The sequence below is a fragment of the Genypterus blacodes genome, unplaced genomic scaffold (genome assembly GCF_046128005.1).
Source record: "Genypterus blacodes isolate CSIRO-AG114 ecotype Tasmania unplaced genomic scaffold, CSIRO-AGI_Gbla_v1 ptg000017l_1, whole genome shotgun sequence".
NCBI classification, from domain to species: Eukaryota; Metazoa; Chordata; class Actinopteri; order Ophidiiformes; family Ophidiidae; genus Genypterus; species Genypterus blacodes.
Window position 1 is genome coordinate 1,929,419 of NW_027466831.1, and position 27,098 is coordinate 1,956,516.

General features: G+C 47.7%; 2 protein-coding genes across 4 annotated transcripts in view; one reads left to right on the forward strand and one right to left on the reverse strand.

The window, feature by feature from the left end:
* The window catches only part of kcnab2a (potassium voltage-gated channel subfamily A regulatory beta subunit 2a), a 61,721-nt gene extending 42,223 nt beyond the window's left edge, over positions 1-19,498 (forward strand). For all 3 annotated transcript variants that reach the window (XM_076141071.1, XM_076141072.1, XM_076141070.1), the window contains 13 exons: positions 6,157-6,200; positions 6,669-6,706; positions 7,117-7,196; positions 10,160-10,204; positions 10,700-10,744; positions 10,849-10,892; positions 11,164-11,250; positions 12,682-12,767; positions 12,877-12,997; positions 13,541-13,635; positions 14,664-14,784; positions 16,040-16,128; positions 16,818-19,498. In XM_076141071.1, coding sequence (XP_075997186.1) covers positions 6,157-6,200; positions 6,669-6,706; positions 7,117-7,196; positions 10,160-10,204; positions 10,700-10,744; positions 10,849-10,892; positions 11,164-11,250; positions 12,682-12,767; positions 12,877-12,997; positions 13,541-13,635; positions 14,664-14,784; positions 16,040-16,128; positions 16,818-16,907 — 985 coding nt within the window. In that variant the 3' untranslated portion in view covers positions 16,908-19,498. The remainder of the gene's footprint in view (positions 1-6,156; positions 6,201-6,668; positions 6,707-7,116; positions 7,197-10,159; positions 10,205-10,699; positions 10,745-10,848; positions 10,893-11,163; positions 11,251-12,681; positions 12,768-12,876; positions 12,998-13,540; positions 13,636-14,663; positions 14,785-16,039; positions 16,129-16,817) is intronic.
* An 84-nt stretch (positions 19,499-19,582) lies between these two features.
* The window catches only part of megf6b (multiple EGF-like-domains 6b), a 44,251-nt gene continuing 36,735 nt past the window's right edge, over positions 19,583-27,098 (reverse strand). Inside the window, exons 19-39 of the mRNA XM_076141355.1 lie at positions 26,516-26,650; positions 26,280-26,405; positions 26,066-26,197; positions 25,597-25,725; positions 25,351-25,482; positions 25,055-25,183; positions 24,835-24,963; positions 24,359-24,487; positions 24,107-24,235; positions 23,516-23,644; positions 23,277-23,405; positions 22,996-23,124; positions 22,777-22,908; positions 22,558-22,686; positions 22,345-22,473; positions 22,069-22,197; positions 21,834-21,962; positions 21,392-21,520; positions 21,180-21,308; positions 20,951-21,079; positions 19,583-20,395 (exon numbers count right to left, since the gene is read on the reverse strand). Of these exons, the coding sequence (XP_075997470.1) occupies positions 20,328-20,395; positions 20,951-21,079; positions 21,180-21,308; positions 21,392-21,520; positions 21,834-21,962; positions 22,069-22,197; positions 22,345-22,473; positions 22,558-22,686; positions 22,777-22,908; positions 22,996-23,124; positions 23,277-23,405; positions 23,516-23,644; positions 24,107-24,235; positions 24,359-24,487; positions 24,835-24,963; positions 25,055-25,183; positions 25,351-25,482; positions 25,597-25,725; positions 26,066-26,197; positions 26,280-26,405; positions 26,516-26,650 (2,660 nt within the window). The 3' untranslated portion in view covers positions 19,583-20,327. The remainder of the gene's footprint in view (positions 20,396-20,950; positions 21,080-21,179; positions 21,309-21,391; positions 21,521-21,833; positions 21,963-22,068; positions 22,198-22,344; positions 22,474-22,557; positions 22,687-22,776; positions 22,909-22,995; positions 23,125-23,276; positions 23,406-23,515; positions 23,645-24,106; positions 24,236-24,358; positions 24,488-24,834; positions 24,964-25,054; positions 25,184-25,350; positions 25,483-25,596; positions 25,726-26,065; positions 26,198-26,279; positions 26,406-26,515; positions 26,651-27,098) is intronic.

The window sequence follows — 27,098 nt, forward strand, 5'->3', positions numbered from 1 at the left end:
CTTGAAACATGAATCATAAATAGACTGTGGAAGTCGAGCAGATTAGCTACAGGAATACTCTTTGGCCAAACTGATGTAAGCGCTGTACTGTAGGATTCTCCCACAGTCTCCATGTAGGCTCCATCTTAAATGGGCACACAACATTCACCATCTGTTTGCTCTGGGCATGAGGAGAGAAACGGCCAAAAGGTGGGATGGTTCATTTACTGATGTGGGCTTGTGTTTCAATGTAAGCAGCTTCACTCCGGGGTCTGTGCTGGCGACGAAGAAGAAAGCCAGTGAGGTAGGAGGGGTTGCTGAGGGATTACTTTGCTTATGTGTTTCTCACATGCAGACGGTCTTATGTCTGCATGTGAGAAACACACTTGCGTTAGGTTGAAGGAGAAAACGAAGACAGCTGTTCTTTCCATGCCTGACTGATAGAGTTTAATTAGAGGCTGCATGTGAGTTCCTTAGCAGCGCCCGTTTCTCTTCACGTGCTTTCTTATACGCGCTGGAAATTCCTTGGGTTTATTTATTCCGTTGTGGACTGCCGAGAGGCAAGTGCGTGATTCTCTCTGGAGTTCCAGTATCAGTACTTTGTTTATCCTGTTTCATATGTTTCCACGAATTTCATTTGACATGTTTTTCCTTCAATTCACAGATGGTTGTCAGGTGCCTGTTGTGGACTATAGCATTGGAAATTGTGGCTTTATCGCAAGCATTAACATTTGTAATTGAGTTACATTCATAGAAGTGACCTTTTCTCAGTGTGTACATTTGAAACTGAGATCTAAATCGACATGTTTTGTATGCTATGTGTATGTTTAACTGTGTTGTGCATGACATACATTTGAAGTCAATGTGTTACATAATGTCTATTAAAGCGATTGTAGCGTGAGCTGAGAGCTTTAGTTTCCGCCCTTTTTATTAAATGAAAAAAAAAGCACTTCTATAATTCAAAACGGCAAAATCCAGCAATGAAAAATTACATTTGTCCCACATTGTGCATGTGTGTTTTAAGTATTTAACCTCAACATTTTTTAATTAGGCAGATGGCAGGAATTTGCCCTGAGCTGGTAGAGTGGTGGCCCTGTGCACAGGAATAGTGACTAAGGACACTTTATGACTCTTTTTATGCTTTCAGCTTAGAACAACTTACCTCATACTTAACATGTCAACACGAGAACACGTTTAGAATAGAACTTAGTAAACTGTCCCAAGGTTAGCCATTTCACAACTATGATACGCTGATTACACCTCCGGATGACATTTTAGAGAGACAAATCATTTCTAACATCCCCATCAGGTTCCACTGCAGTAAGTTTCCCTTTCTCTCCAACATTAACAAAAGATTTTTCATACTTTACCTACGACAAGACATTGGACTATGACATTGAATTCAGCCTTAGGAAACCATTACTGCTCACCTAAAGAAAAATATATACACTACACTACAGTGCCATGACAACTGTATGAAAGGTCTTCAATGTCAGTGGCTTTAGGTTGCAGGTGTGAAAAGGACATTGCACTGTACATTGAATAGCATTTGATGCATCTGTGGCAGCTGTTGAATGCAGCACAGCAAAGAAATAGCAGTGTATGGTGCTCTGGGATGTGTTCTTTAATAGCGCCCACGCTAGATAAAGAATCTCACAGGTCATGGTGAGAGCAGACGCGACAGGAAAAGCTTCTCAATACACTAAGTAAACTCTGAAACTAGTTAGAGTGAGAAACAGTATCTCTGTTGACCCACAGATATGGACTGAGGAGGTGGTAAACCCATTATTCTAAGCCACCTGCTCACACTGCGACAGTGCAGCACTGTTCGGATGCAAATATGCCATTTTGTCTGTCAGAGCGATTTACTGCTTTTGTGTGTGTGGGCACACACTGAAGGAGAGTAATTGCAAAATTATAATTTTCCACTTCTCGAAGGTGCATTTACTGAGATATGATATGCATTTGTTACCTACTGATTGAATTAAGAAAACAATGCCAGGAGTCTAGAATGAAATAGGCAATACACAACACCAGCTTGTAAATAGATTTGCCGGCCGATGCAATTTATTCTCGGGTTCTGCCGGTGATTAGGTCTGTTGCTACTGTCTTGTTTTTAGTTCTGTTCAAAATGTGAAGTCGGTGACTTTTAGTGAAAGAGACAAGGTTTGTGAAAAGTAAGAACCTGCTACAATTCCAGAGTGTGAAATCTTGTCTGTACCTATCATGTGTGACAATGGGGGGAACTACTTTCCACTGACCTCCAGTCACAACTCACCAAGCAGTAGCATCTGAAGCATTTTCTAAAAGAAGAATGGAATCTTTTTAGAGTTACCAAAAAAGGTCATCCAGCTGGTGTCTGTTGTGCAGATTCTCCGCCTCTGCTGACCGAAGACCAATCGTACTCCTGTCGGGTCAATGGTGACGTAAGGCGACGTAATTGAATAAATGGGCTACTTTCATCGTCCAAACTGGACACACTTGTGTTGGAAGGCGGGGACATCACCATCTCCCTCCTTGTTTATTATTGACTCAAAGTTCTCGGGAGGAAACCACCTGCAGCCTGCTTGCTGGCGTTTGGACTGTGTGTGTGTTTTTGTGTGTGTGTGTGGGTGGGTTTCTGACGTTGAAGCCACGGGTGCAGTTATATTAATAGTTCTGCTTGGCGAACGTATCTTTCGCCACGTTCCTCTTTACAGCTCTGTGACCTTGTTTCTCATTCATCACGCTGTCCTGTCCACTGACTTTAAGCCTGATGTCCTCCTCTTCCACCCTGACACTCAACCTTGTCATCTCTCTGCCAATGTGCTGCTGTCTGTCATAATACACATCTCCAGACTGAAAACATTATCAACTTCTATTTGACGTGGTTGCTCCAGCTTGAGTAGAGAAGCTTGCAGTATCTACTTAACGTGACTGCAGAATCTGGCTAATTCTGTTGTCGAATACCGAGGTGAGCTTGTTTGATTTCTGACAAAAACTTCAATGATTGATGGCAGGCTGCTCTGTTGCGACACTTTAAAAAATTAAACGGATTGACCTAAGGCCTGTATGTCTGACACAATATCTTTGGACAGGCCCTATTGGATTTCCACAGTTCCTAAGGGAATGCAGCTTTGTCAATGCACCTTCAAGGCATGTTTAAATTGCACTAATTGGAACGATAAGGTCAGTAAAGTATTAGTTTAATGGATATTGATAGGGCCTAGGGGAAAGCTCAATACATGGGGGATCAAATATCTCAGATCTGGGGTGAAAATATCTTGATATCCCCAAAAAAACCTCACATACGTAAATTGAAGGGACTTGATTGAGTGTTGGCAGGTTCTAAACAGTGTTTTCAGTAGCTTCTCATGAGTCTATCCTTTGTCTGGGATGATTTCCCTCTGTGAAATCAAAACGTCTTGCTGCAGATTAATTTCCTCAGTAGCTGAGTCTCGCTTTTAGCAGCTGTAACAAATGACTTGACATCCAATAAGATCAAATCGTGTCAAACTAAAAAACAATGCATATGTCAAGAGGACCCGTATGGACATCTGAATCCTCATGGAGTTATCAAAATACCCCAAAGAAAACACATCCTGCTTTGCTTTGTGGTGATTGGAGTAGCAGGTTGATGTGAATGGAAATCTTGTGAGTCAGGTTTCAGTGGAATGGTGCATACTGTATGTGGGCTCCCATCGCGCCCAGAGAACCATTCACTGTATCTCTATCTGGCTTAGTCTGTGTGGCTACAGTGGTGTTGCTGTCCTGTACTGTACCCATCTCCTTCATTATTGAGGAGGTTGAGGGAGAGCTGACGACACCATTGTGGTTCTGCTGGAACCTGAACCCTGCCTGCTTACAAGCCTTGACCTGAGGGTCATTGCAGAAGCCCACAATGCAGTATTCAAGGCCGGTCTAGTAAAATATTTAACACAACACAGGGCTGACAAAGGGACATCCTTACAAAGGGAACAGTTGCAAGGGCAAAGCTGTGCATTGTGATATCCTTGTTATGCTTAATGTTTTATATTTAGGTTTGGGCAAGTGCTTAAATGCACTAGCACCATACTGTGTCTATACTATTCATGGTGAGAACGCTTATGCAACATTTAAACTATAGGCCTTTGCGATAATCCCTAATTAAACTGGAGTAAGTAGCTCTAGAAGAACATCCAGGCCCCTAGTTTCTTTAATTGAACACGTTTACCATGCATCTCATTCTATGAACATGCTAGTGTTCAACTTTTTCACACAGAGAGATGCTTGAGTTTGTTTAAACACAAAGTATTCGATGCTGGAATAATGGAGTGAACGGCTGTCGGTCTTGTCTTCAGAGGAGCGGTGCAGCATTTACTCCTTTACCTTCAAGCTGAAGAGGATATTTTCCGCTTTCATAATGTCCTGGTCCATCATGAAAACGCTCCAGCAGACGGGCCCTGCAAAGAGTTTTGGTCAGTAAGCTGCTTTTGCTGGGTTTGTGACGCTGAGCGGTTTCCCCTGAGGAGGTATTTTACTCAAAGCAATTAAGAGGCAGTTAATTGTAGATCAGCTTCAATGGTTTGCCAGAAGGGACTTGTGTTAACCTTGTCACCGCTGGGCGCCATAAGGACGCGTCTCCTCACCAGATCCCCTTATCGCGCTCATGTCTCCCCTGTGAATGACTGTCTTTGCTGGTAAGTCAGTGGGCGCCTAAACGTGATAGCAGCAGACTCACGGGTTCACACAGTAACACGATTAGAGACGCCAATGACCAAATGAAATCACTTTTTTTCATGAAGGTCCTTTCTCGAACATCCGTTTGACAGCAACTTGCACATTAACAGGAGATGATCTCATTATTTGTTCCATATATCATTTGACCTCACTTCCTTTGCCGTTTGGCTCTATAAGCGAAATGTGATCTGTAGATAAAGACGTTGAGATAAATGAGTTGAGACTTTCATGCCAGATCAAAGAAGTAATAATGTAACTAATGTGTTATCTCTCCTAGAATAGACAATACTGTAGAAACTTAATGCAGCTTTTGTGTCTCCCTACAACGCCAATGAGTCCTTTTGAGCCAGTTAAGTGGGGAGATGATGTTGATATCCTTATTTCCACACGGTTTGAACGGTGTGTGACTTTTCACAGTGCACTGAAAGAAGAGTTTTGTTAGTCACCGCAGCATTTCTGCAGTCTTACCAATGCCTCAAAAAAAACTCCCACACAGACCCACTCACACATGCAGTCACATGCGCAGTCTTACAACACGCACATCAGTTTAATGCACATACACACACATACACACAAGGACACACACCTGTTCTGTCCCCGCTTTACCCTGTTCCATTCCCATTGTGTTCCCATACAGGCAGCCGTATAAAAATATTATCCATCCTCCCACACGCTCACTTTGACTCCTGCACATGTTACATCATCTCCATTGCCACGTTTTTTTTTTTAAAAATCACTCCATATTCCCAGTTTAACTCCTCAAGTAGGTTGACCAGAAGTAGTAGAATTCTTAGATAAAGAGCAAATAAACATGTGATATTATCAAGGTTTGTGCCGCTCTGATCAAAGGCTGTTACTTTCCCTGAAACAATGCAGCAGATTTACTAAATGTAAACATTACTGCACATATGGAGATTGCCTTTCAACTAGGAATTGCTTCATAAAAAAAATGTAAATAACAGCTTCACACGCTGGTACAAAATAATCAAAGAACTGTGAGTGTCAGGGGTGGTGCCTGTCCAGACCGTGATAGGCTCAGAGACGTCGGCTTTCTGACAGGGAGTTGGGATTCTAGCTTCTGAGTGGCTGAAGGGGATTTTAGTCAGATGGCATCTGAAGGATCCTGGTGTGCCGTCAGCCCTCTGCGGTATTAACTGAAACTTCTAAGACCCACTTCCTCATTCAGGCTTTAACCTGACACGCACACAATGCCACTTTCCCATCCACCACCCATGTGCCAGAGCAGATAGAAGCAGGCTGGTTGAAATCCATACAAAGCCCTGTGCTTGTTGGCATCATAACTGTCCCGTTCCACCGCAGTCATAGGCCTATAGCTTTGTTTTATTTATGTATTTAGTCATTTATTCAGCATGTTTTTATCATTTTATATAGTGGAGCTTGGCCATACCTAAAATCTCACAAATCATTGTCACCTCATTTCCATATTAATGCTGATTTGATTCTTTCTTGTTTTGACAGAAACCTTGGAAAGTCTGGCCTGCGGGTGTCCTGCCTTGGATTAGGTAAGAAGAGTTTTTCAGAACCAAGGACGCTCAGCAGTTTGTCGCACACCAACAACTTTGCAACCCTTTGTGCGCTAATTGGAAGGAAAGCATGTAGTGTGTTATTCAGCATGTATAAAATGAAAGTTCAGCAGCCAGATTAGTGGAGTTTGGAAATGTTTTAAAATGGCTTCAATTATATGAGCACACCTGAATGCTCAGTTTAAAGGGACAAGAATTCAGATTGAACTAGCTTGTGAATTCTCAAATTCCAGTTTCTCAAATGTCTTTCAGACCAGAAACACTCTATGTGAGTTCTGCATTTTTGCCATTAAAGTCTTTACTTCATCTGATCTCCTATTCTCCATTTGTTTATGACACGTGCATCAAGGCATATGCTTGAATACGGATTCAAGACTGCGATTCATTCCACCAGCATGTGTTTTTGTGTGCTTACACTTTGCACCCTCTCCCTGTCATCCTGCGCAGGAACATGGGTGACGTTCGGGGGACAGATTACGGATGAGGTGAGAGCAGATGCATCTTGTCATTACATTACATTACATTACGGTCATTTAGCAGATGCTTTTATCCAAAGCGACTTACAATAAGTGTGTTCAACAAAGGTAGATAAAAGAACTTCAGGACACACACTGTCATCCTCCATTAGTCAAGTCTGGGGAATTGGAACCCTTCGTATGATCTAGCATATCCTGGATTGCTTAAAAAGCCTATTTTTATATACACTGCTAATGTATTGAGTGACTAAGTCACAGCCAGAGAATAAACACATCCTATATTAAGGCACAGCCATAGGAGCCTGCTTTAGTCATGCCTAGATAAATAAGTTAATTATTGAGAACCTTTAACACCTCACATCAGTGATCTCTCACCCCTCCTCTGCCCCCTCTGTTCTTCTCTCCTCCCCTTTCAACAGATGGCTGAGCAGCTGATGACTTTGGCCTATGAAAATGGCATCAATCTGTTTGACACAGCAGAGGTCTATGCTGCTGGGAAGTGAGTATTCCATGCACTGCAGGTCACATTCAGTGAGCAGAGCCACCAAACGTGACCAGAAAAATGTGTTACAATAGCTTCTTGTGTGCATATTTGATGCTTGGTAGCTCACAGGATAATGTGTTTGAAAGCATACTACATTCAGGGCCAGATTTCTGTGCATGAATCACACAGGGCAAAGGCTTAGTACAGCTGGTCCTCAGTCAAAGAGCAAAGCTGAGATGTTTTTGTTGAATGAAAAACTATTAAAACAAAAGTGCTCACTGCATCCATATGGTTCCAACCAAAACTTACTCAACCTGTACACACACTTATAAAGTCGATCTTGTCAATCAGAGCTTCTGAGGAGGTTTTGAAGGCACATTAATATGTCATGCTTGCACATATATCATTCTGATATGATCTAAAGCATGTTATTGACACGTAGGTGGAGCAGGGGTCAAACCCACAGTTATGTCCAGATGAGCATGAGGAGCAACAAAGAATTCCATGTTTCTCTCCTTGAACTGGCACCTCAAATAATGTGGCTGCTTTTTATCAACACTATGCTGCTCCTCCTGTTTGTCAGTTTTATGAGGGCTCAGACATTTGTGTTGTTTTGATCTTAATTTACAGAAGAGCAGTGGTGATATTTTTAACCTCTTTGCATTCTCAGTCCCCGGCCCTGTGCGGCCTACTTGCAGTGCGCAGTGATGTATTAAATTCCAGCATGGATTAATCTGGCTTTGTAGTAACTTGGATGCTTTGAAATAATCTAAGGGATTATCCTTTGCAAACAGTGTCTCTGATTGACAGCGCAAAGTCTCTTTTTAATCCTCCTAAGAAGAGAGATTTACTTGGAGTGTCGGGCTAACACCAAATAATCCAGAAAACAAAAAGAACTCATTACTACAAAAATAGTAGCAGTTTTTTGTTGTGGAGATTTTCTAATGATGAAGATGATGATGAAGCTGGTAGTTGATCTCTGACAGTCTGAGTGTTATCAGTGCTGACTGACCTTGGTCATTATACTGCCACAAAACAAAGGCCAGATTGACTAAAAGGACAAATCTGTCAGGCATGTCACACCTCAGTATGTGTTGCACAGGTGTTAATCCTGGCAGCTTCCACTGCAAAGCAGCGCTGAAGAGCTTAGATTACACACAAACACACACACACGCACATACACACACACACACTGAAGTAAATTTCACACTTTTCACATCAGAGTAAAAAAGGCTTTCAGGTGAAGCTCTGGGTTCTGGCATTCTTCATTTCCTCCATCAGTCAGACCGGCTTCACACTGCTTTAATGTTTAGTCTGTGCTGTCAGATCACACACACACATGAGTACAGTCTGTCTGAGGCAGTGGTTTCCTGCATACATTTGCTCTGGTTTAGACTCACTCAAAATAAATAGCTTCTAAAACAAATATTCCATATTGACAGTATGGATATTTAGATACTGATTGTGATTCATAAGTGGCAAATCCATTCCACTGCCATCCAGAAAAACAAATAAATGTGTTTTGCTCTCTCCATTTAGCTGCTGTTATCAGCAAACGCATATGGCATCCATGCGGTTAAAAGTGTGCGAGTAATTGCTTTAACAGAATCTCCTCCTCCATTATGTTTCAGGCTTAGTCTGTTTTGCTCACAATGCATAATAATTGTGTGTGTGAAATCAGTGTGTGAAATCTGTGACACATTCTTAGCATTACTGCAGAAAATTCTGAAAAGTAATGAAATATTCTAAATCCGTGAATACATTAAATGCTGCATGGAGACGCGGCCTCGGCACTGAGTCACAACATGATTGCAGCGTGAGAGAAAGAGCCTAATTAAACAATGGATGAAGAAAGTGAACCTACTGGGGGTGAACAGAACCTCACACTTGGGCTGTCAAAGAACTCACATTTCAGAAGGTGGCAGGGAGAGTCACACAGACACAGACACACACACACACACACAAATTATAGCTCAAGGGAGTGCTTATGCGTTAGTCGTTAAAAAGGTGTTGGTCCTGCTGGCAGTCTGTAACATCTGTTATCTAGTGGTACAGCTCCACTGCTGCTTGAATCAGCAGACTTTACTGCGCGCCTCGCACATACGCAGGGTAGGTAGACCTAAGATAACAATACAGAGGGTGGTGGGAGTGGACAGCAGAGGGAGGGAAGGAACAGGTGGGAGGCGATAAGATGGGGAGAGACAAGAGGGTGGATTAGTTTATTCCAGCTGCATCAGGAGGATTATTGATGCCTGGTTGTCGATGCCTCATTCAGCAGCCTGGCCGTGTTCAGGCTCTGCTCTCTCTCTGTCCCTTTAAGCTGTTGGTATTTGAGGTTTAGCTCTCATATTGACATCTGATTACCATAGTTTACTTCTGGCAAAGACGGTTGTTTATAAGTGGTAGGAGGACCAGAATGCAGTGAATTCTGCCCACTAAAGCTTGCACAGGTGCACATTTTTCACACTTGGGACCGGCAAATTCGTTATTGAAAGCCGAGTCGATAAGAGCAGCAAGTTTTATTTATTACTGCACCCAAAATGAGCCAAAACAAAAAGAACAAGAGAAGCTTGCTTTCAAAAAGACCTGCCTGTACTTCACTGGGCTCTTAGAGGCATCCCATTATGTAAGCCTGAGCGGTGGTAAGTCTTCAAACACAGAGGTGTGCACTCAAACCTAATGAGCCCCATGTCGGAGGTGATGTCACTCATTAGCACCCTTGTGGCTTCTAATGAGTGACAACACGGTGGCGGTTAGGCAGAACAGCTGGGTCCAGGTTCCCGCTGGCCTGCCTGATGATTCACACCCACAAACCCCACGCAGGTGCTCTTTTCCATGAAAGCCTCCTTATGCATTATATATGTGCTGACTTGTTCCGTGTTCTCAAATCTAAGCTTTGCAAACGTGCGTTAAAGCTCTCATCAGCGGAAAAATACGTATTTGTGCTTAATCACGCCCTTTCTCCGTCTGTTTCCCAGGGCCGAGGTGGTGCTGGGGAACATCATAAAGAAGAAAGGATGGAGGTACGACTCGGGCTTCATTGGAGTTTTGTGCTTTTAATTTCCGTCCTGCCCAGCTCCCTAATCTTAGATCATCTCCGTCCCCGCGCACACCGACGGGGTGCGTTGTGAACTGGAAAGAAGGTAGTGAGATGAAAGATTAATGGGGGGGCAGCCAGCACTCCTGTGTCCCTCCTCAAACATGCTGAATAATGTATAGACTTCCAGTGCCTCCTCTTCTTCTTTGGATTGGCATTTGTGCGGCTCTGTCATTCATTGGCACCGCCCGAGCGTTGGCACGGTCACGCTTGCTGTGGGATGTGGGTGAATGTGATGCTGGAGGGAAAAGATAGAAATGAGGATGTGTAGAAACGTTTCCATCCTCGCAGTTAGTGCAAGATAAATGTTGTATTATGTTAAAATTCAGCCTTTACCCTGAGATAGCAAGACAAAGGTCATTTGGTCATCATTTGCCTGTTTGGCCTGTGTTGTTGTTAATGTTTTGTTCTCTGTTCTTAGACGTTCCAGTCTTGTTATAACAACTAAGATCTTTTGGGGTGGAAAGTAAGTTTGATCTGGTTTCATTCAATTGACACTATTTCAGTAATCCTTTATGGAACGTCCAGTTCGTGTCATATTTAATGCCTTTGGTTTGTTTTTCTTACTAGAGCAGAGACTGAAAGAGGTTTATCCCGAAAACACATTATAGAAGGTGAGCGGCTTCCATGCAGATCATTACCAGCAGAGCAGAACTTAAATGCTGACTTTACACTTACAAAATACTTCCTAATGGGCTTTTGGCTCGATGGAATTGAGGCTGCATTTCTATAAATCACACCTTCCTGGCACTCTAACCCAACCCAAAGCTCTCTGGGGTTTTTGTTTTTGTACACAAATACAGAATACGGATAGAGTTTTGTTTAGTGAAGAATCTCTATACTGCAGTTTGTGTTTGGGCTCCTAACTGTTCTGCTTCTCTGTAGGTTTAAAAGCCTCGCTAGAGAGACTGCAGCTGGATTACGTGGACGTGGTCTTCGCCAACAGACCCGACCCCAATACGCCTATGGAAGGTAAGGGCCTGCATTGGTGCTGAATTGACATCATCCTCATCCTCTTCTCTCCCTTTGTCTCTTGCAATCCCACCATGTGGAGATGTACAAAGCTCTCGTAACAGAAACGTCTATTTTTACATCCTGCATGTTGTCCTGGTGCTTCCACCTCCACAGTCAGAGTGAAGATGGATACTGGTGCTACAGACCTTTTTTAAATGGCAGAGAGTTTGTGTGTGGGGGGGGGGGGGTGGGGGGGTGGGGGAAGCTCAGCACAGTATCCATCTACTTCTCCATGTCAGAGTTCCTCTTTGGGTTAGGCTGAGGTCAAGGGTCATCTTCCCTACCACGGATGTGTTGCTTGCAAAGGGGCTCTTTTGCAGTGATTTAGTCTTTGGTAGTCTGACGTTGATGATGCAGTTTGATGTAAATGTCTGCAGGGTGATCTTTGACCCATCTGGCCTTAAAAACTCCCCTACATCAAGTGTGTACAGTACTACGTAGTACACGAGTTAGACCATCTGCTGTATTTCAGTCTGGAAATAGCCAGAGGACATCATACAACTGCTGCTCCTTCTATTTACAGAGTCATGAGGACGAGCTCTCAGTAGAGGATCAGACAGCCCGGACAGGTTTTCAGAACCTGAATGTTGTCGGGGGGTCAGTATGGGGGCCGCCCCCCTGCTGTGAGCGGGTCAGCACGCCTCTGATTTACTGCTCTGGCGTGTTTCAGCCCCTTGTCTCTGTGATCAACGTCAAGATTCGGATCCAGTAGTGTTTTATGGGCAAAATGATGTCCGGTGTGCTTTGTGGTCCCTCATGTCGCCCTGTCAGCTGCTCACACACAGGTTAAGGAGCAGAGCATGCCCTTGTGCTTTTAATGTGCATAAACCAGTGTGAGTCAACAGATGATGCTGTACCTGATCTGTCACCGAGTCGTTTTGCTGGGCTCCTTTTATTCCCCCGCAGCGTTTAGCTGATCAGATAAGTCTGAGATAACGTTCAGGCTGATACAGGACACAAGATAGCAGACACCTCTGCGTCCAGAACACCTTGTCTGGGTTTACTCAATGCATCATCTGCTGAAAATATTTAGTCCTGCTTATTAAATGGCCAGTTACCAAAGAAACTAATCATTTCATTGATATTAAATGAGTTTATCTCTAATTACAAGCTTCCACTGAGGACCTATTTATCTTTATATTTATTTCTCTCTTATTGTAGTGGTACTAAGTGTCTCGGCTGTGTGAAACGCCGGAGCTGCTGCATGACTGGTCCCATAACAACTGCAGGACTCATTATTTTTGATCACACTCATCTGAATGTCAGCCAGCCTGTAGTGTAGTTACCTTAACAATCAGCTTCTCTACAGCCTCTTGTGAGTCGTACAGTCCAGATCGGTAATAGTTAAGGTGGTCAAACTAACTTCAACGTGTTTGTTTTTCCATGCAGAAACGGTTCGAGCAATGACCCACGTGATCAACCAGGGCATGGCTATGTACTGGGGAACATCTCGCTGGAGCCCAATGGAAATAATGGTGAGGCTGAACGCTCGACCGGCTTGACTTCCGTTCAGTCACAGCAGACCGTAGTGTCCTGGACGGAGATCTCACCTCGGCTCTGGTTCACTCCACCTTTTCCCTGCAGGAGGCGTACTCTGTGGCACGGCAGTTCAACCAGATTCCTCCCATCTGTGAGCAGGCTGAGTATCACATGTTCCAGAGAGAGAAGGTGGAGGTGCAGCTGCCTGAGCTCTTCCATAAGATAGGTGAGAAGTGAAGGAGCCGCGTCTCTGGCAGGAGAAGATCTGTGGTGGAGCTGGAGGCTTTGGGTGAAAGTTTGAGATCCCACACATACTCCTGTTCAGATCATGACTATAGTTAGATCTCTTTTCCTGTTAGAGTCCAAACACGGACAAGTAACACCCCACAGTTTTCTGTGCGACTCTAAGCTAAACTCCCAGTGGCGACTTGCCCGTCTCAGATATGTGTCACACCACATGACTTCATCCTTTTCCCAGCTCCCAGACTTGTCTAACAAATCCCAGCGTTGTCATGCAAGTTGAAATGCAATCAGCACTTTTCCGTTTGACTGACGGACAAGAGGAGACAAGAGTCCGTTCTCCCACTGCAGTCTTGACCAAGACGACTTGACCGCACAGCTTCCCCCCCTTTTGTTTACACAGTCGGCAAAGGCGATTGGGCTTTGATCCAGACCCGGTTGGACAGGAAGGATTGGGCTTAAAGGACAAATGATGATGATAATAACAAGTCTATGGTGATTTTGATGATGATGGTGTTTGTGTTCTCAGGCGTGGGGGCCATGACATGGTCACCTCTGGCATGCGGCATCATCTCAGGGAAATATGACGGCAGGGTGCCTCCCTACTCTCGCGCCTCTCTGAAGGTAGCCAAACCCGCCCACACTGCTCACTGCATCGCTGTGTTTAGCATCATCTGTGCTGGTGCCTCACACCCCCCCCCCCCCCCCCCCCCCCCCCCCCCCACTGGTTGCCTGTGTGTTGGTGTGTGTGTGTGCTTGTGGTTCTGTAACTCTGTGTACACCAAACGTCTGAGCTGTCAGTGCTGTTGATGCTGTTCACTGTGTTAACCCCGTATTCTCCTCCCGCTCTGATGTTTGACACCGCTTGTTGGCTTGTGTCGTGACTTTAATCCGTTTTTTCTCTAATGCACATTTTTGCCACAAACCCATGAGGAGAGGCGTAGTATTAACTTGACTTCAGATTAGACGCACCAGGAAGTGAACCTGAATCATTAAAATTGTCATCGTGCGATCACACACACATTACCTAACGCCTTTGAAATGTAACTCATCTGTCATTGAAGCTGTAGAAGCTCGTCACACACGGCGCCTCTGTCAGCTGTGCATTAACTGGCTTTATTCAACATACTTGACAGGAACCAACACGTCTTCCTCCTTCTAGTAGCGTGTCCCTGTGTGCTGCAGTGGCATGTTGTGTATCTGAAGACGGTGTCAGGTTGTATCCGAGCATCTCCCGGTTCATGAAGCTAGACCTCCATTTTGGTGTTGTGCAGTGTGTGTGCGCGTGTGTGGAATGTGATGCCTGTAGTTGTTTGAGTGCCGTGTGTTGATGCCTGTTGATGTCTGTGGCTTCTGCTGGTTGTGGCCCTCAGTAACGACTCAGTGATGATTGACACTATGCACCCCTCTTAATACTTTGAGCACAACCTGATTTTCAGCAGATACACCCATGGGTTTTGTAATGTTTGCACCTTTCTTAAATGTCCTTTACTGAAGCTCTCACGTCGGCTCAAACCCGGAGTTGCGCTTGCGGTGTAGACGGGAGGAAGCAGAGTCACGTGTTTAAAAACAGGCCCTGGTGACACAGGCGCCGCAGTGCACCGGTGTGAGCAGGGCTGTGTTTTTGAGCAGGTGTGCTGTGTTCTCCACAGGGTTACCAGTGGTTGAAGGACAAGATCTTGAGCGAGGAGGGCCGGCGTCAGCAGGCGAAGTTGAAAGAGCTGCAGGCGATCGCGGAGCGGCTGGGCTGCACTCTGCCCCAACTCGCCATCGGTACGCAGATACACTCTGCCGCTCTCTCTCTTTCTGTCTGTCTGTCCGTCCCTCTGCCTCTCCGCTCGCTCTCTGGCACGGCGGGCCGGGGTCACCGCCCCTCCGGTGGCTGTCCGGTGCGCCCGTTGGTATGTTGTGTCATCCCCTGTGTGTGTGTGTGTGTGTGTGTGTGTGTGTGTGTGTGTGTGATATTTTAAAAGGATATTATGCAGAAGTGTTAAAGCTTTAGGACCTCGGGGGGCCTTAAATGTTTTCCTGTGTAGTTCTGCTGACGTGTTGAGGAGTTTCCCCGTGTCAGCATTAATTTAGCAGGGCAGACATAAATCCAGCGAGTGATCAATATTGATCTGGTGCCAGACCAGAGAGTGAGACTGTGGAAGCCCAAAGCCGTGCGGCGCTGTGAGGGTTATAAAAGCGTCAGACATGCGGGACGCCTCGTATAAATCTACCACTCCATATCCCATCCCGGTGCGTATCAGGGCAGGACCCCCCACACACACACACACTGTAATGCAGTGTCATAGATTAGGTTTCACGGCCCATTAGTGGACACCCTCATCTCACCCAATTACCATAAATCCTTGCGGCCCTGCTGCAGGCAACACAAATGATTTATGTCTACAATGTGCTGTTCCACGTCACTTTGTTGCTCCGGTATTGAATAGAAAATAAAAGATGGAATGCTTGCTCTTCCCTCTGGCCGGGCGCCTGCATCCTCAGGAGCGGCCAGTGAAGTCAGGAGTCAGCCGGCGGTTTAACCGGGGACAACAGAGCTGATAAATGTTACGGGGTCCTCAGCCACCCGAGGGAAGGTCTGCTCTTACGCCGGCATTAACATTTAAAACCAGCACCAGGACCCCCAGGCTCATTTGCATATTCCATAGAATTCTAATCTTGCCATTTTCACAACTAATTCTCCTCCTCGGCTGCTCTGCACTAATCTGCTTACACGTGTGTTTTCCTCAGGTAACATACCGGGCGGAGATGTTTGGGGTTTGTTTAGAGAAGGATCCCACATTTATGTTAACAATAGTGTGTGATGGTGCGTAGAGTTTTCTCACATGGGGATGAGCGATGCTACGAATAGCTTCCATGTTTTGTGTGTGTGTGGGATTTGTAGTTGCACGTCATAATTATTATTATTAGTATTTGGCAAAAGCAGTGTGTTTGGGGAAGTGTAGGTTGTTGTTTGAGAGGTGTGTGTGTGTGTGGCGTCGTGGTGGGGGTGTCATTGCTGTTTACTGGTCTCCTGCAGCATGGTGCCTACGGAACGAAGGGGTGAGCTCTGTCCTTTTAGGGGCGTCCAGCACCGACCAGCTGATGGAGAACATAGGAGCAATACAGGTGAGGCCACAAACACAAGACCATCACTGTTTGTTTGACTGCATCTGTGTGTGTGTGTGTAGGTGTGTTCTGTTGTTCCCCGATTGTCTATTGTTTGACCAAAAATATATGCGCTGACCCAATTCATTCCATATTGGCCCATTACATCTCATAACGTCTCCGTCTCCCCTCGGCCTCTCAGGCAGTTTGCTGCCGCACGCTCGGCTGCGTTACTGTAGCCAGTTAATAAGGTCAGCGCAGTATCAGGCGCCGGGGGGATTGCAGACGCTCACGGACACTTCTTGCCCCGGAGATAAGATTCACTCTTTTAATGGAGTTTCTGAATCAGCGGGGGGGCGGGGTGTGCTCTCCACACATCACATCAGCCTGCAATAAATATTCAATCCAGGCTCCTCTTCATTGTTGGATGATTCTGATGCTGTTTTATGTTTTGTGTGTACGTGTGTGTGTATGTGTGTACACTCTTTCTTCCATATCATGTTTGATATTTCACTTTGGAAATGAGAGCGTAACATTTCCAGAGGGCTGAGATTTTCCCTTTAATATCAGAGACTCTCTCACACACAAACTGTGTGTATTTGTGTGTGTGTGTGTGTGTGTGTGTGTGTGTATGTGTATGTGTGTGCTCACTCACTCACTCACTCACTCACTCACTCACTCACTCACTGTGTCTCTCTCTCCCATAACAGGTTCTTCCAAAGTTGTCGTCCTCCATCACACATGAGGTGGACAGTATCCTGGGCAACAAGCCGTACAGTAAAAAGGACTACCGCTCCTAACGCGCGGCGGCGGCACGGCCCCGCCCGGCTGGGCTGCACCCTGGCTGCAGCCGCAGTGCCCCACCTTTGCCTGATCCTCTGTTTGCTTGAGCTTTTACTGAGTGAGACCCTGGCGCATGAGTCTGGCCACACCAAGGCCACCCAGGGGTCCTCATTTAGAGTTACAGGGAGAAGAAATGAAAAAGGGGGAAAAAATACAGTCACCTTCACGCTAAAGGGAAGGATTGACAAGAACGACTGAAGGCAGCGAGGTTAAGGATATGCGCTCATAGTTAAATCAGTTATATACATTCAATTCAGCTGAAAGTATTTTAAAACCCAAGAAAAATACCTTTTGGAAAAAAAAATAAGCACACGCTTGCTTGGCAGCCAGATATTATTTATTTTTTGCTTTTTATTCTGAAACCGATTGCAGCTAAAAGGGAGATAAAGGTTCATACTGTACGAATATACTAGACCACCTCCTCTGCTGCAGATGTATCATAGCCATGCCTTTGATCCTTGGATGTTCAGTTGACGCCCTCTTACTGTCCGATTCTGTCCCTTTCGCTCAAAGAATTCTTCCTGTGTCGTCTACATCATCAGCGTGTGGCGAGCCCCCGAGCGGCTTCAACAATCAGCACTTTAGTCTGTCTGCGCGGCGGCCAAGAGTCGCTTAAACGAGGGACAATAGTCTTATATCACAGTCATTGCACTATAGAATCGCATCGCCTCCCGAAGACTAAGACCCCTTCCTCCATAGTCCCCTTCCCCCTGCTCTTCGGTCCCCTGTCCCCCCTCTGGACGTCCCTGCTGTGTCCACGCGGTAAAAGTCCCGAGGGAGATGACGGTGAACACGGGCGCCCTCTGCTGGAGAGACTCGCCCACTGACTCATGTCTTAACAATAGGAGCTACAGGACGCGTTCCATCCCACACGTGTATATTTGTGTGTGTGTGTCTTCTTCACACAACTTCAGCTCCTCGTCTTCAGGGGAGTATCTGTCCTTGATCAAAGTTGTTGTTCAAGTCTTCTGCCTTATTTACAGTCGCACAGCTGGTCTCGTGTCCCGCTGGCGGAAAAGGCGTATACTCTTATCTTTACGGGAGGGGGGGGGGGCTTTTTGCTTGACTCGGGTCTTGCGGCAGCAGCTCAGGGAGGCGGAGGCGAAGCAGGTGGTTTCCGGTTGACGCAAACGGTGCATACGAGCGCTTTGCCCTGTCTGTCTCGTCTTGTCTCATCTCTCATGTGTGGACACTGCGGAGGGACGCGTCCCGCCAGTGACGCCTCTCGCGTGGCTCGAGCCAAAGATCGTGTCTTCTCGTCCTCGCTCCCACCTCAGCGCATGCGCAGTCAAGCGTCCACCTGTATGGATTTTCCTCCGTATATCTTTACGTCACCACGCTGTTATACTACTCAACAAATACGCCTTTCATATACAGGACGCGTTAGTACACTTACTCGCTACTTTAGGGTCGCTAAGGTTCGTTTCCGGCGGCGGATTATCCGATACACGTAACAAGGTATTACAGCCGGATTCCGCCGCCGCGCTTCTACCCGTAATCATTCTCTCTTTTACTGTGATCAAAGCACAAGCGGGCCGCATGCGACACACCCTCACAGCATGGACCCTCACCCAGCCTATACAGCACCCAAGGGTGACGCTTACTAACCTGTAGATAACGAGCCGTAACTAATAAACAGCTGATAATACACTTATTGATCCATAGAGCTGAATCAGTGAGTGTCGATGCCTCTCCCGTTTTCAAAGTGAAGAGGATACGTGTGGACGACGTAATGTTTGTCAAAATATCGATCTGCGCGCGCGTGAGGGGTTAGGTGATCTTGAACTGATCCCCCTGCTGTTATTCGTTGATCGGTGTGTGTGTGTGTCTATGTTTTGCCGAGTGAATCAAAGCGAATCCCGTCGTTAAGTAAAAAACTAAACTAAAGAACCTTCTCGTCGCTCAGTTTGTAGACTTCCGGTGTCTTCATGTGTCGTCATCAGGGAGCGGAGAGACTTTAATAATAAGTATTACTGTGCGTTCTGTTCACACCGCGGTGCGCAGGGCTCGACCCTGTCCTGCCCAAATATTGAACTATAAAGAGTTGCCCCGCCCCCTCCCTCCCTCCCCTCCTCTGGTATTTAAGGTTTATGCACATTGTAGAAATAAGTGTCAATGTTCAGGAGCTTCTCATCCAGGCCGCCGTAGTTATCTGCTGCCCTCACCTGTCGAGCAGATTCACGCTTTTCTCAGAGCTTCGAGCGTAACCATAGTTACAGATGGGCGGAGCTTATTTTACAGAAGGTTGTAGGTTATACAGAGAATATATTTTTTATGTTTTGAGACTTTCAATGCAGTAGAGAGAATAAACTGCTTCTTATTTTTTCATCACGCTGCATATTTCCTATCGTATCAGTTTGGAGACTGACGAAGGCGATTTGTTTGTTTGTGTTGTGTGTGTGTGTGTGACTCACAGGGACTCGCCCGGTGTCTCTGTCCTGTACATACTGTACTGTAGTCTGACCTTTGTATATACAGTATTTCTGGTTGTGATCACCTCGGCCTTTTCTCTTTTTAAGTTTCTTTTGCAGGCATTGCTATCACTGCACTGTGCTTGAATCTGACTTTAGACAGGATGTACAGCTTCGATCTTCAATGAAAATGAAATAAAGATCAAAATAAGAATGGGAAATTAAACGCGTGTGTGTCTTTATTGGCATCGTGGATGTGGCACACGTCTGTTTCTGTGTGACTGGAGAGTTAGTGGAAGACACAGGCGGCATTTATACACTCAACTGTTTACAAAAGTTGTGAAATATAAATATGAAGCAATTTAAACATAAAATTAAAATAAATTCAAACAAGTATTGACGGCTGATGTTGGATAAGGCCTGTGTGTGTGTGTGCGCGCAGATGTTTAGTAATGGTGCCGTCTAGTAAACAGTAATGTGTTATTGTGCTATAATACAACCAAAGCCTCACTGTACTACACAGCAGAGCCCGTTTACATCAGGGCACTTCAGTACTGTGTTTGTCAGAACAACTTCAGTGATGTAAATAGACAAGGTTTCATATTTATGTCCTGACATGATTATTTTACAAACCTGAAAAAGGATTAAAAATACACAAACGAGAGCAAAGGCAGCCACAGTCTTACAAACAGCTCTGCCCCTCTACAAACATCTGCAGTGACTTTTCACCAATCTGCTGAGTTCCTGCAGGTTTGTGTTCATGCTGCAGAGAGAATCCACTCTGCTCCTGTGACAGGTGAGCGAGTCTGTGAGCCGCAGCAGCTCAGCACAAAAACAAGAAGCTCGTCCAGCTCAGGTGCCAACGTGGAGCTCCGATTCTCATCAGAGTCTCTTTTTCGTTTCCATGATGGCTCCTTGAACAACCTGTCCCTCACCTCGGAGTGAGCGCTGACCCGTCTGTCTCTGCTATAAGGCGTTGCTGTGGTGCGGGTCGTCTCTGCTCGTCCTGGGGGGCGGCTGCTGCGGGGGTCCGCCTGAGGGGACAAACCAGGGTCCAGATCAGCAAACGGGCGACACTCAGGAATCACAGAGAGGAAGGAGGAGTGCAGCCACTGCACATCCACACTCACAGGGCCTGAACGCTGTCAGACAGAAAGTTATTCACTTGTATTCCTCCAGTCAGCTAAAACATCTCACTGAGTCTCACACACAAACAAGTCAAATCTATTTCTTTGTGACAGTCCAGCCAGAGAAACGGTGAGGATACAGAATCATTAACCCTCTGTGGCTCACTAGATGAATATAAGATACTGACTTGACACTTTTTCTGGATCAATCTCTCCATCTGCTGTTTGCTCGCTGCTGAATAATCTCAGCTGCATGTTCCTCCTCCTTTCTGCTCTGTTAGTTACCGTGCAGCAGTTGAATCAATACGAGCCGAGCACAGATTCTATTCTGCTGGAACCGGACCACATTGCATCTTTTTACCGTCTTAAAGCATAAATCATCTGTGTGTCACTTTGGAAGAAACTGACAAAAAATGTAATTCTGTTCGTATAACACTGCCACCAACAAGCATTGGTCATTACCTTCCTGACAGGTCAGTCCCATCCAGCTGTGCAGGCAGGTGCAGCGGCCGTTGCGGCGGTCGCATTGCGCTCCGTTGCGACACTCGCAGCTCTGGGTGCAGTCGGGCCCGTAGCGGTTTGCTTTGCACTCTGACACAAAGACACACACACACACACACACACAGATTTAATTAAACCGCGCAGCAAAGTGGCACACATAGCAGCTCGGCGGGGGAAGGAGGCAATTTACCGATGTCGCATCTCGATCCAGTCTTCCCTGAGGAGCAGATGCACGTTCCTGTCCCGGGGTCACACGGCGTGTCCTCGTCACAGTCACACACCTTACCACAGCCCTGACCGTATGTCCCCTGCTCACACACTGGTAGAAGGAGAGGACAAAAGCACAGTGAGAGCAGTCGCACACAAACCACTCCGGATGTATCGGGGGGTCGTCTGACTGACCTCTGTGGCAGCGGGCGCCCTGGTATCCTGGAGGACACACACACTGGCCTGATGCGTGGTGACAGGACGCTCCGTTCATACAGTCGCACTGCAGCTGGCACAGCGGGCCGTGGAGACCGGGAGGACAGGCTGGGGACGGACAGGAGGATGAAGGTTTTAACACCTCGAGAGTGTGAGATTCATCAGTGGTGACAGACAGGTGGGGGGGTGCTCGCTTAAGATTTGAGTCCTCAAGACTACTGACTGAGAGGTGAACTACAAAGGGTTAACAACAAGAGCCTTATGGACACTGAGCTCAGATGAATTCAGCTGATGAGCAAATGTACCAGAAGGAATTCAACTAAAACATCACAGATTCTGCTGACATGCTTCAGGCTCAGGACTTATCAGTCAACCCCCTCCCTGACACTGGACCCCCTGCTGTGCTCACTGTAACCCTCACCGTGTTCACACTGGCGCCCGTAGTATCCCGCCGCACACCGGCAGCTTCCTGTCACTCTGTCACACGTGCCGTTGTTCTGGCAGTCGCATCGGAGGAGGCAGCTGGCGCCAAACATCCCCGCTGGGCATTCTGGGTAGACAAAAACAAGGAAGGGGACGCTTGGGGACTCAGCACTCATCTCAGTGTCTCGTTAGTGTGTGTGTGTGGGTGTGTGTGTGTGAGAGCGACGTGTCACCTCTGTCGCAGTGAGGACCTGTCCAGCCCAGACCGCACGTGCAGCTCCCGCTCTCAGAGTCACACACTCCACCGTTACTGCAGTTACAGTGGTGGACACACTGGACACCAAACCAGCCTGGGGGACAGCCTGAGGGACAAACACACACACACACACACACTCTCCAATTAGGCTTTGGTAAACATCCTGTCAAAATGTCAGGATGTGAGAGGAAGCAAGTTGCTGGATATACTTCCAGGGGGTCAAGAGGTCAAGTATGAAAGATGAGACGCTCACTATGTCCACAGTTCTGTCCTCTTCGTCCAGCGAGACACACGCAGCGGCCGTTGACCGGGTCGTTCTGCGCACCGCCTCCGCACATCGTCACCTGAACACAGTCGGAGCCATAACGGCCAGCTGGACAAGCTGTCGAGACACACACACACACACAGGGTCAGTACCCACGCTAACACTTGGGGCTCGTCGTGTCTCCGCCGCCCTCAGACTCACTGATGTTGCATCGCGCTCCTATGAATCCCGGCGGGCATCGGCACGTGCCGGTGGTCGGGTCACACTTCCCTCCATTGGCACACTGGCACTTCCTGTCACAGTCGGAGCCGTACAGACCGTCTGCACACGCTGCACAGACACACACAGGCGGTCACGACTTTAACACACTTCCAGGCGTTTCCTCCTCTCTGAATGTAAACACACGGAACGCTTACGCACTTTGGTCACATCTGGGGCCCTTGAATCCCGGGGCGCAGTAACAGGAGCCCGACACCGGGTGGCAGAGCTGGTTGGCCTGGGAGCACTGGCACACGCGGTTGCAGTTCTGACCGAATGTTCCTGGGAGACAAACTGACAAGAGCAGGGGAGCGATGGAGTTTAGACCTCGTGACTTAGTCAGACTGGAACACAGAGCGTCTCCTGCAGCAAAGCACTCACTCTGTTCACAGCCGTTTCCGGTGAATCCCGGAGGACAGCCGCAGTCCCCGGTGATGTGGTGACAGGACGAGCCGTGAGGACAGCTGCAACGCCGCACGCAGCCGTCTCCGTATGTCCCAGGAAGACACGCTGAGGTTTGAAGGGACAGTGACACAATTTATAAGAACTTTCTGATAGCAGGTGATCACATAGTTCACAGTGTGTGTGTGTGTGTGTGTGTGTGTGTGTGTGTGTGTGTGTGTGTGTGTGTGTGTGTGTGTGTGTGAGCTGCTGGTTGGCACCTTTGTCACAGTGTTTTCCTCTCCATCCTGCTGGACACTGACACTCCCCTGTGACGTGGTGACACGAGGCGCCGCGCTCACACTGACAGGCCTCCTCGCAGCTCACGCCGAACACGCCTGCTGGACACGCTGAGAGGAGACGGGCACCGCTTAGACATTTTGGTTTTGACTGAACGCGTTCTTGCGCTGGTTTCCATGGTTTCCCGTCGGTGAATTTATTGTGTTTTCGCTCCGTTTACCTTTCTCGCAGCGTTGGCCGAGCCAGCCGGCGCCGCAACTGCACCGTCCCGTCTGCTTGTCGCACTGGCCGCCGTTCTCGCACTGGCACTCCTGCTGGCAGTCCTGCCCGAATCGACCGGACACACACTCTGTATACACACACACACGAGACCAGGAGAAAGAAAACAGAGACATCGTGAGGTGGAAACACAAACTACAGCCAAGAGAACAGTCTGAGACATTTCTGCTGAGGTCGGCAGTAGAGAGGATAATTGTCTGGACTGAGTGGAGCTGCAATCAAAGGCCCTGACTGCAGAGTTTACAGGGTAAAAAAGAGGATTAGAGGTTTCCTGAGTTTAAGGGGGCTGGCAGGGATCACCCGGGGAAAGGCTGCAACGTGTGTGTGTGTGTGTGTGCTGCAATTCAAGCAAAAACAAATGAGCTCAGCCTGAGCATGTGAAACAACCACAGAGCTTCAGGTTGGTGTGAGAGCTGCTGAGGGTTCTAGTGGAGGATGTGTGTGTGACTTCAGGTCTCAGATGTGCGGCGACGCCTGATATTTAATCGGCCTAAAAGGTGAGTGGGGGTAACAGGCGGATATTCTTACTCACCCAGCTCGCACGCCACGCCCGTCCACCCGCTGGCACACCTGCATTTTCCATCGCTCTTGTTACAGGAAGCTCCGTTCTGGCACAGGCAGCGCTGGCGACAGTCCGGACCGTGGAAGCCGGCCGGGCATTCTGGGAGGAAAAGAAAAAAAAACAGAAACAAAACAAACGCGTCTTTATAATCCCTCGACCTCGTTGTGTTATTTCCCTCGGGTTCACCCTGCGCTCCGGTTCACCCTGCGCTCCTCTCCTCACCCTCGGCACAGCTGGGTCCCGTCCAGCCCGGCGCGCACACACACTGCCCGCTGGCCGGGTGGCAGATGCCGCGGTTGCTGCAGCCGCAGGTTTGGTTACATCCTTCCCCGTAGAGGCCGGCCGGGCACGCTGCCAAGAGACGGACAAACAATATCATTACCTTCTGATGAACTCCGCTCATCAAAAGAGGAAATTCCAGCAGTCTGGTAAATGATCCGGGCGTGGCCGCGGGCAGCGTCCAGTCAGTACGCTCTCATGTGTGATCATTACGGCGCTGGGTTTCCCCCCAAATAACTCAGAGAAAAGTGTGTGTTTGTTCCTTTGTTAGTCAGCGGTGCACAGATGGGCCTTGAACGCATCGCGCCCCGGCCTCCATCCCCGGCTTCCATCCACCGGGTGTCTGGTAACGCCGTGGCGATGGCAGGATCCATCGCCTGAGTCATTTTAAAGCTCTGCGGTGTGTGAGCGTCACTCACTCAGGTTGCAGAAAGGACCGATCCATCCGGCAGGACAGGAACACACGCCGCTCACGTGGTCGCAGCTACCGCCGTTCAGACACGAGCACTTCCCCTGGCAGTCCAGCCCAAAGAAGCCCTGTGGACAGGCTGTCACACACACACACAGACATACGTAAAGAGAAGTACATACAGAAACACACACACGGGTCAAACTGATCTCTCTCTTCACATGTCTTACGCTTCTCGCAGAAGGTTCCAGTCCAGCCCACCTGACAGGTACAAGCGCCGCTCACGTGGTCGCACAGAGCCTTGTTGTCACACTGACAACGATGGCGACAACCGAGGCCGAACGTGCCTGAGGGGCACTCTGGAGAACACACAAACACACACAAAAAACTAAACAACAATTCATTCTTCTACTAGATCGAATGTTCTTAATGATTTGTTAAGAATCCGTCTTCATTCTGTGTGTTTGTGATGACATATTGCTTATTGCATCTTTAGGTGTTGACCTGCATCTCTAAGGTAACGTACTCTGGTGACATCGCCCCCCGGTGTATCCGGCCTCACAGTTGCACTGGCCCGTCGCTGCGTCACAGCTGCCGTCTCCGTTCCTGCAGTCGCAGGTCTGACTGCAGTCTGAGCCCCAGCGCCCTGCATCGCACGCTGCCATGGAAACGACCAGAGTGATGAAATGAGCACATTTTCCTCCGTCCTCACGATCAAAGGTATTGATTTTCGAGTGTGTTTGATCCCTTGAGCTTTGATCGATCTGCTCACCTTTCCTGCAGTTGTGTCCGGTCCAGCCGGGCGTGCAGGTGCACCTCCCGCTCACGGGGTCACACTGAGCGTTGTTCTCACACACACACTTCATCTGGCAGCCCTGACCGAAGCGTCCGGCGGGACACGCTGCACCGGGGGAAAGGAAATGATTCAGAACACGGAGGCTAATCGACCGTAACAAACTCCACAGGAGCACTGGAGGCTCCCAGGGTCACGACGGTGCTGTGATGGAGACTTTGTGTGTGTGTGTTAGTGAGAGGCGCCGGCTGTTTAAAGTAGAATAACATTTGTTCATTTTAGTGAAAACATGTCTGAGGCAGCTGATACATCAGGATGATGGACCTGGGAGGAGATCTTCTCATTAATCTTCTACCCTTTCTACTTCTCCTCAAAGCTCCTGGATTCCTCGACTCATCTGCACGTCACCATAGAAACTTTCCCGTAACTCTGCACGGCCCGTACTCACAGTTCTGGCAGAGTCGGCCCATGAACCCTGGAGGACAGCTGCACGTCCCGTTGTGTTTGTCGCACACGCCGCCGTGCTCGCAGGCCGGGCAGGTCTCTGCACAGCCGGGACCCCACAGGCCGTCCGGACACACTGTGGAGGGATCCAGCGTTAGAATCAAGTAAAACATTTTCATCAGACTGTGTGTTTGTGTGCAGGTCGTGTCCACACTCACAGCTCTCACAGTGCTGTCCTTTCGTCCCCGCTGGACACTCGCACTGTCCGGTCACTTTGTCACACGGGGCGCCGCTGCAGTTACACGTGTGGGAGCAGCCTGACCCAAACCTTCCCTCAGGACAGTCTGGAACGGGACACAGAGGACGGAGCGGACTTAACAACAGGAGGACAAAAAGAGAAGACAGCTGAGGCCTCAGCTTTGATCAAACTGCGGCCCCTGCAGGGCCCCCGTACCCTCATCACAGCTTTCCCCACGCTGCCCTGGAGGACACGTCCGCTGACACGCTCCCGTGACGGGATGGCACGACGCTCCGGACAGACAGACGCACTTCTTATCACAGCCGGCACCAAACCTCCCCGGATCACATTCTGGAGACAAAAGGGGACAAACTGACTGACTGACTGACTGATTGATTATTAATTCACTTCTCTTCAAGCTTGGATAAAAGCTAAATAGTTCCTTATAACACGTTGTTCTCCTCTCTCCTCAAATACAGCAAAGAGCTCTTTAAAGCTTCACCTCATCATATTAAGATGATGGAAAATGACTTCATCCTTTATTCAGTTAGCAGATTTCTTGTTCACAATTTGGAAACGTCTTAGTTTCTTCTGAGTCAACAATTATCAATCACAACGCAACAAAGAAAACAAGACAAGGATGCACAGGGAGGCTTTCTAATCATTGAGCTCAATCAGCAGGCCACAGCGCCTCCCTGAGGGAAAGAACTGACAGTGCAGCCTGGATAAAGTAGGTGGCCGGGGTTCTACCTCTTATTTTTTAGGCCGTATTTACAAACTCTGATTGTTTCTCTCTAAT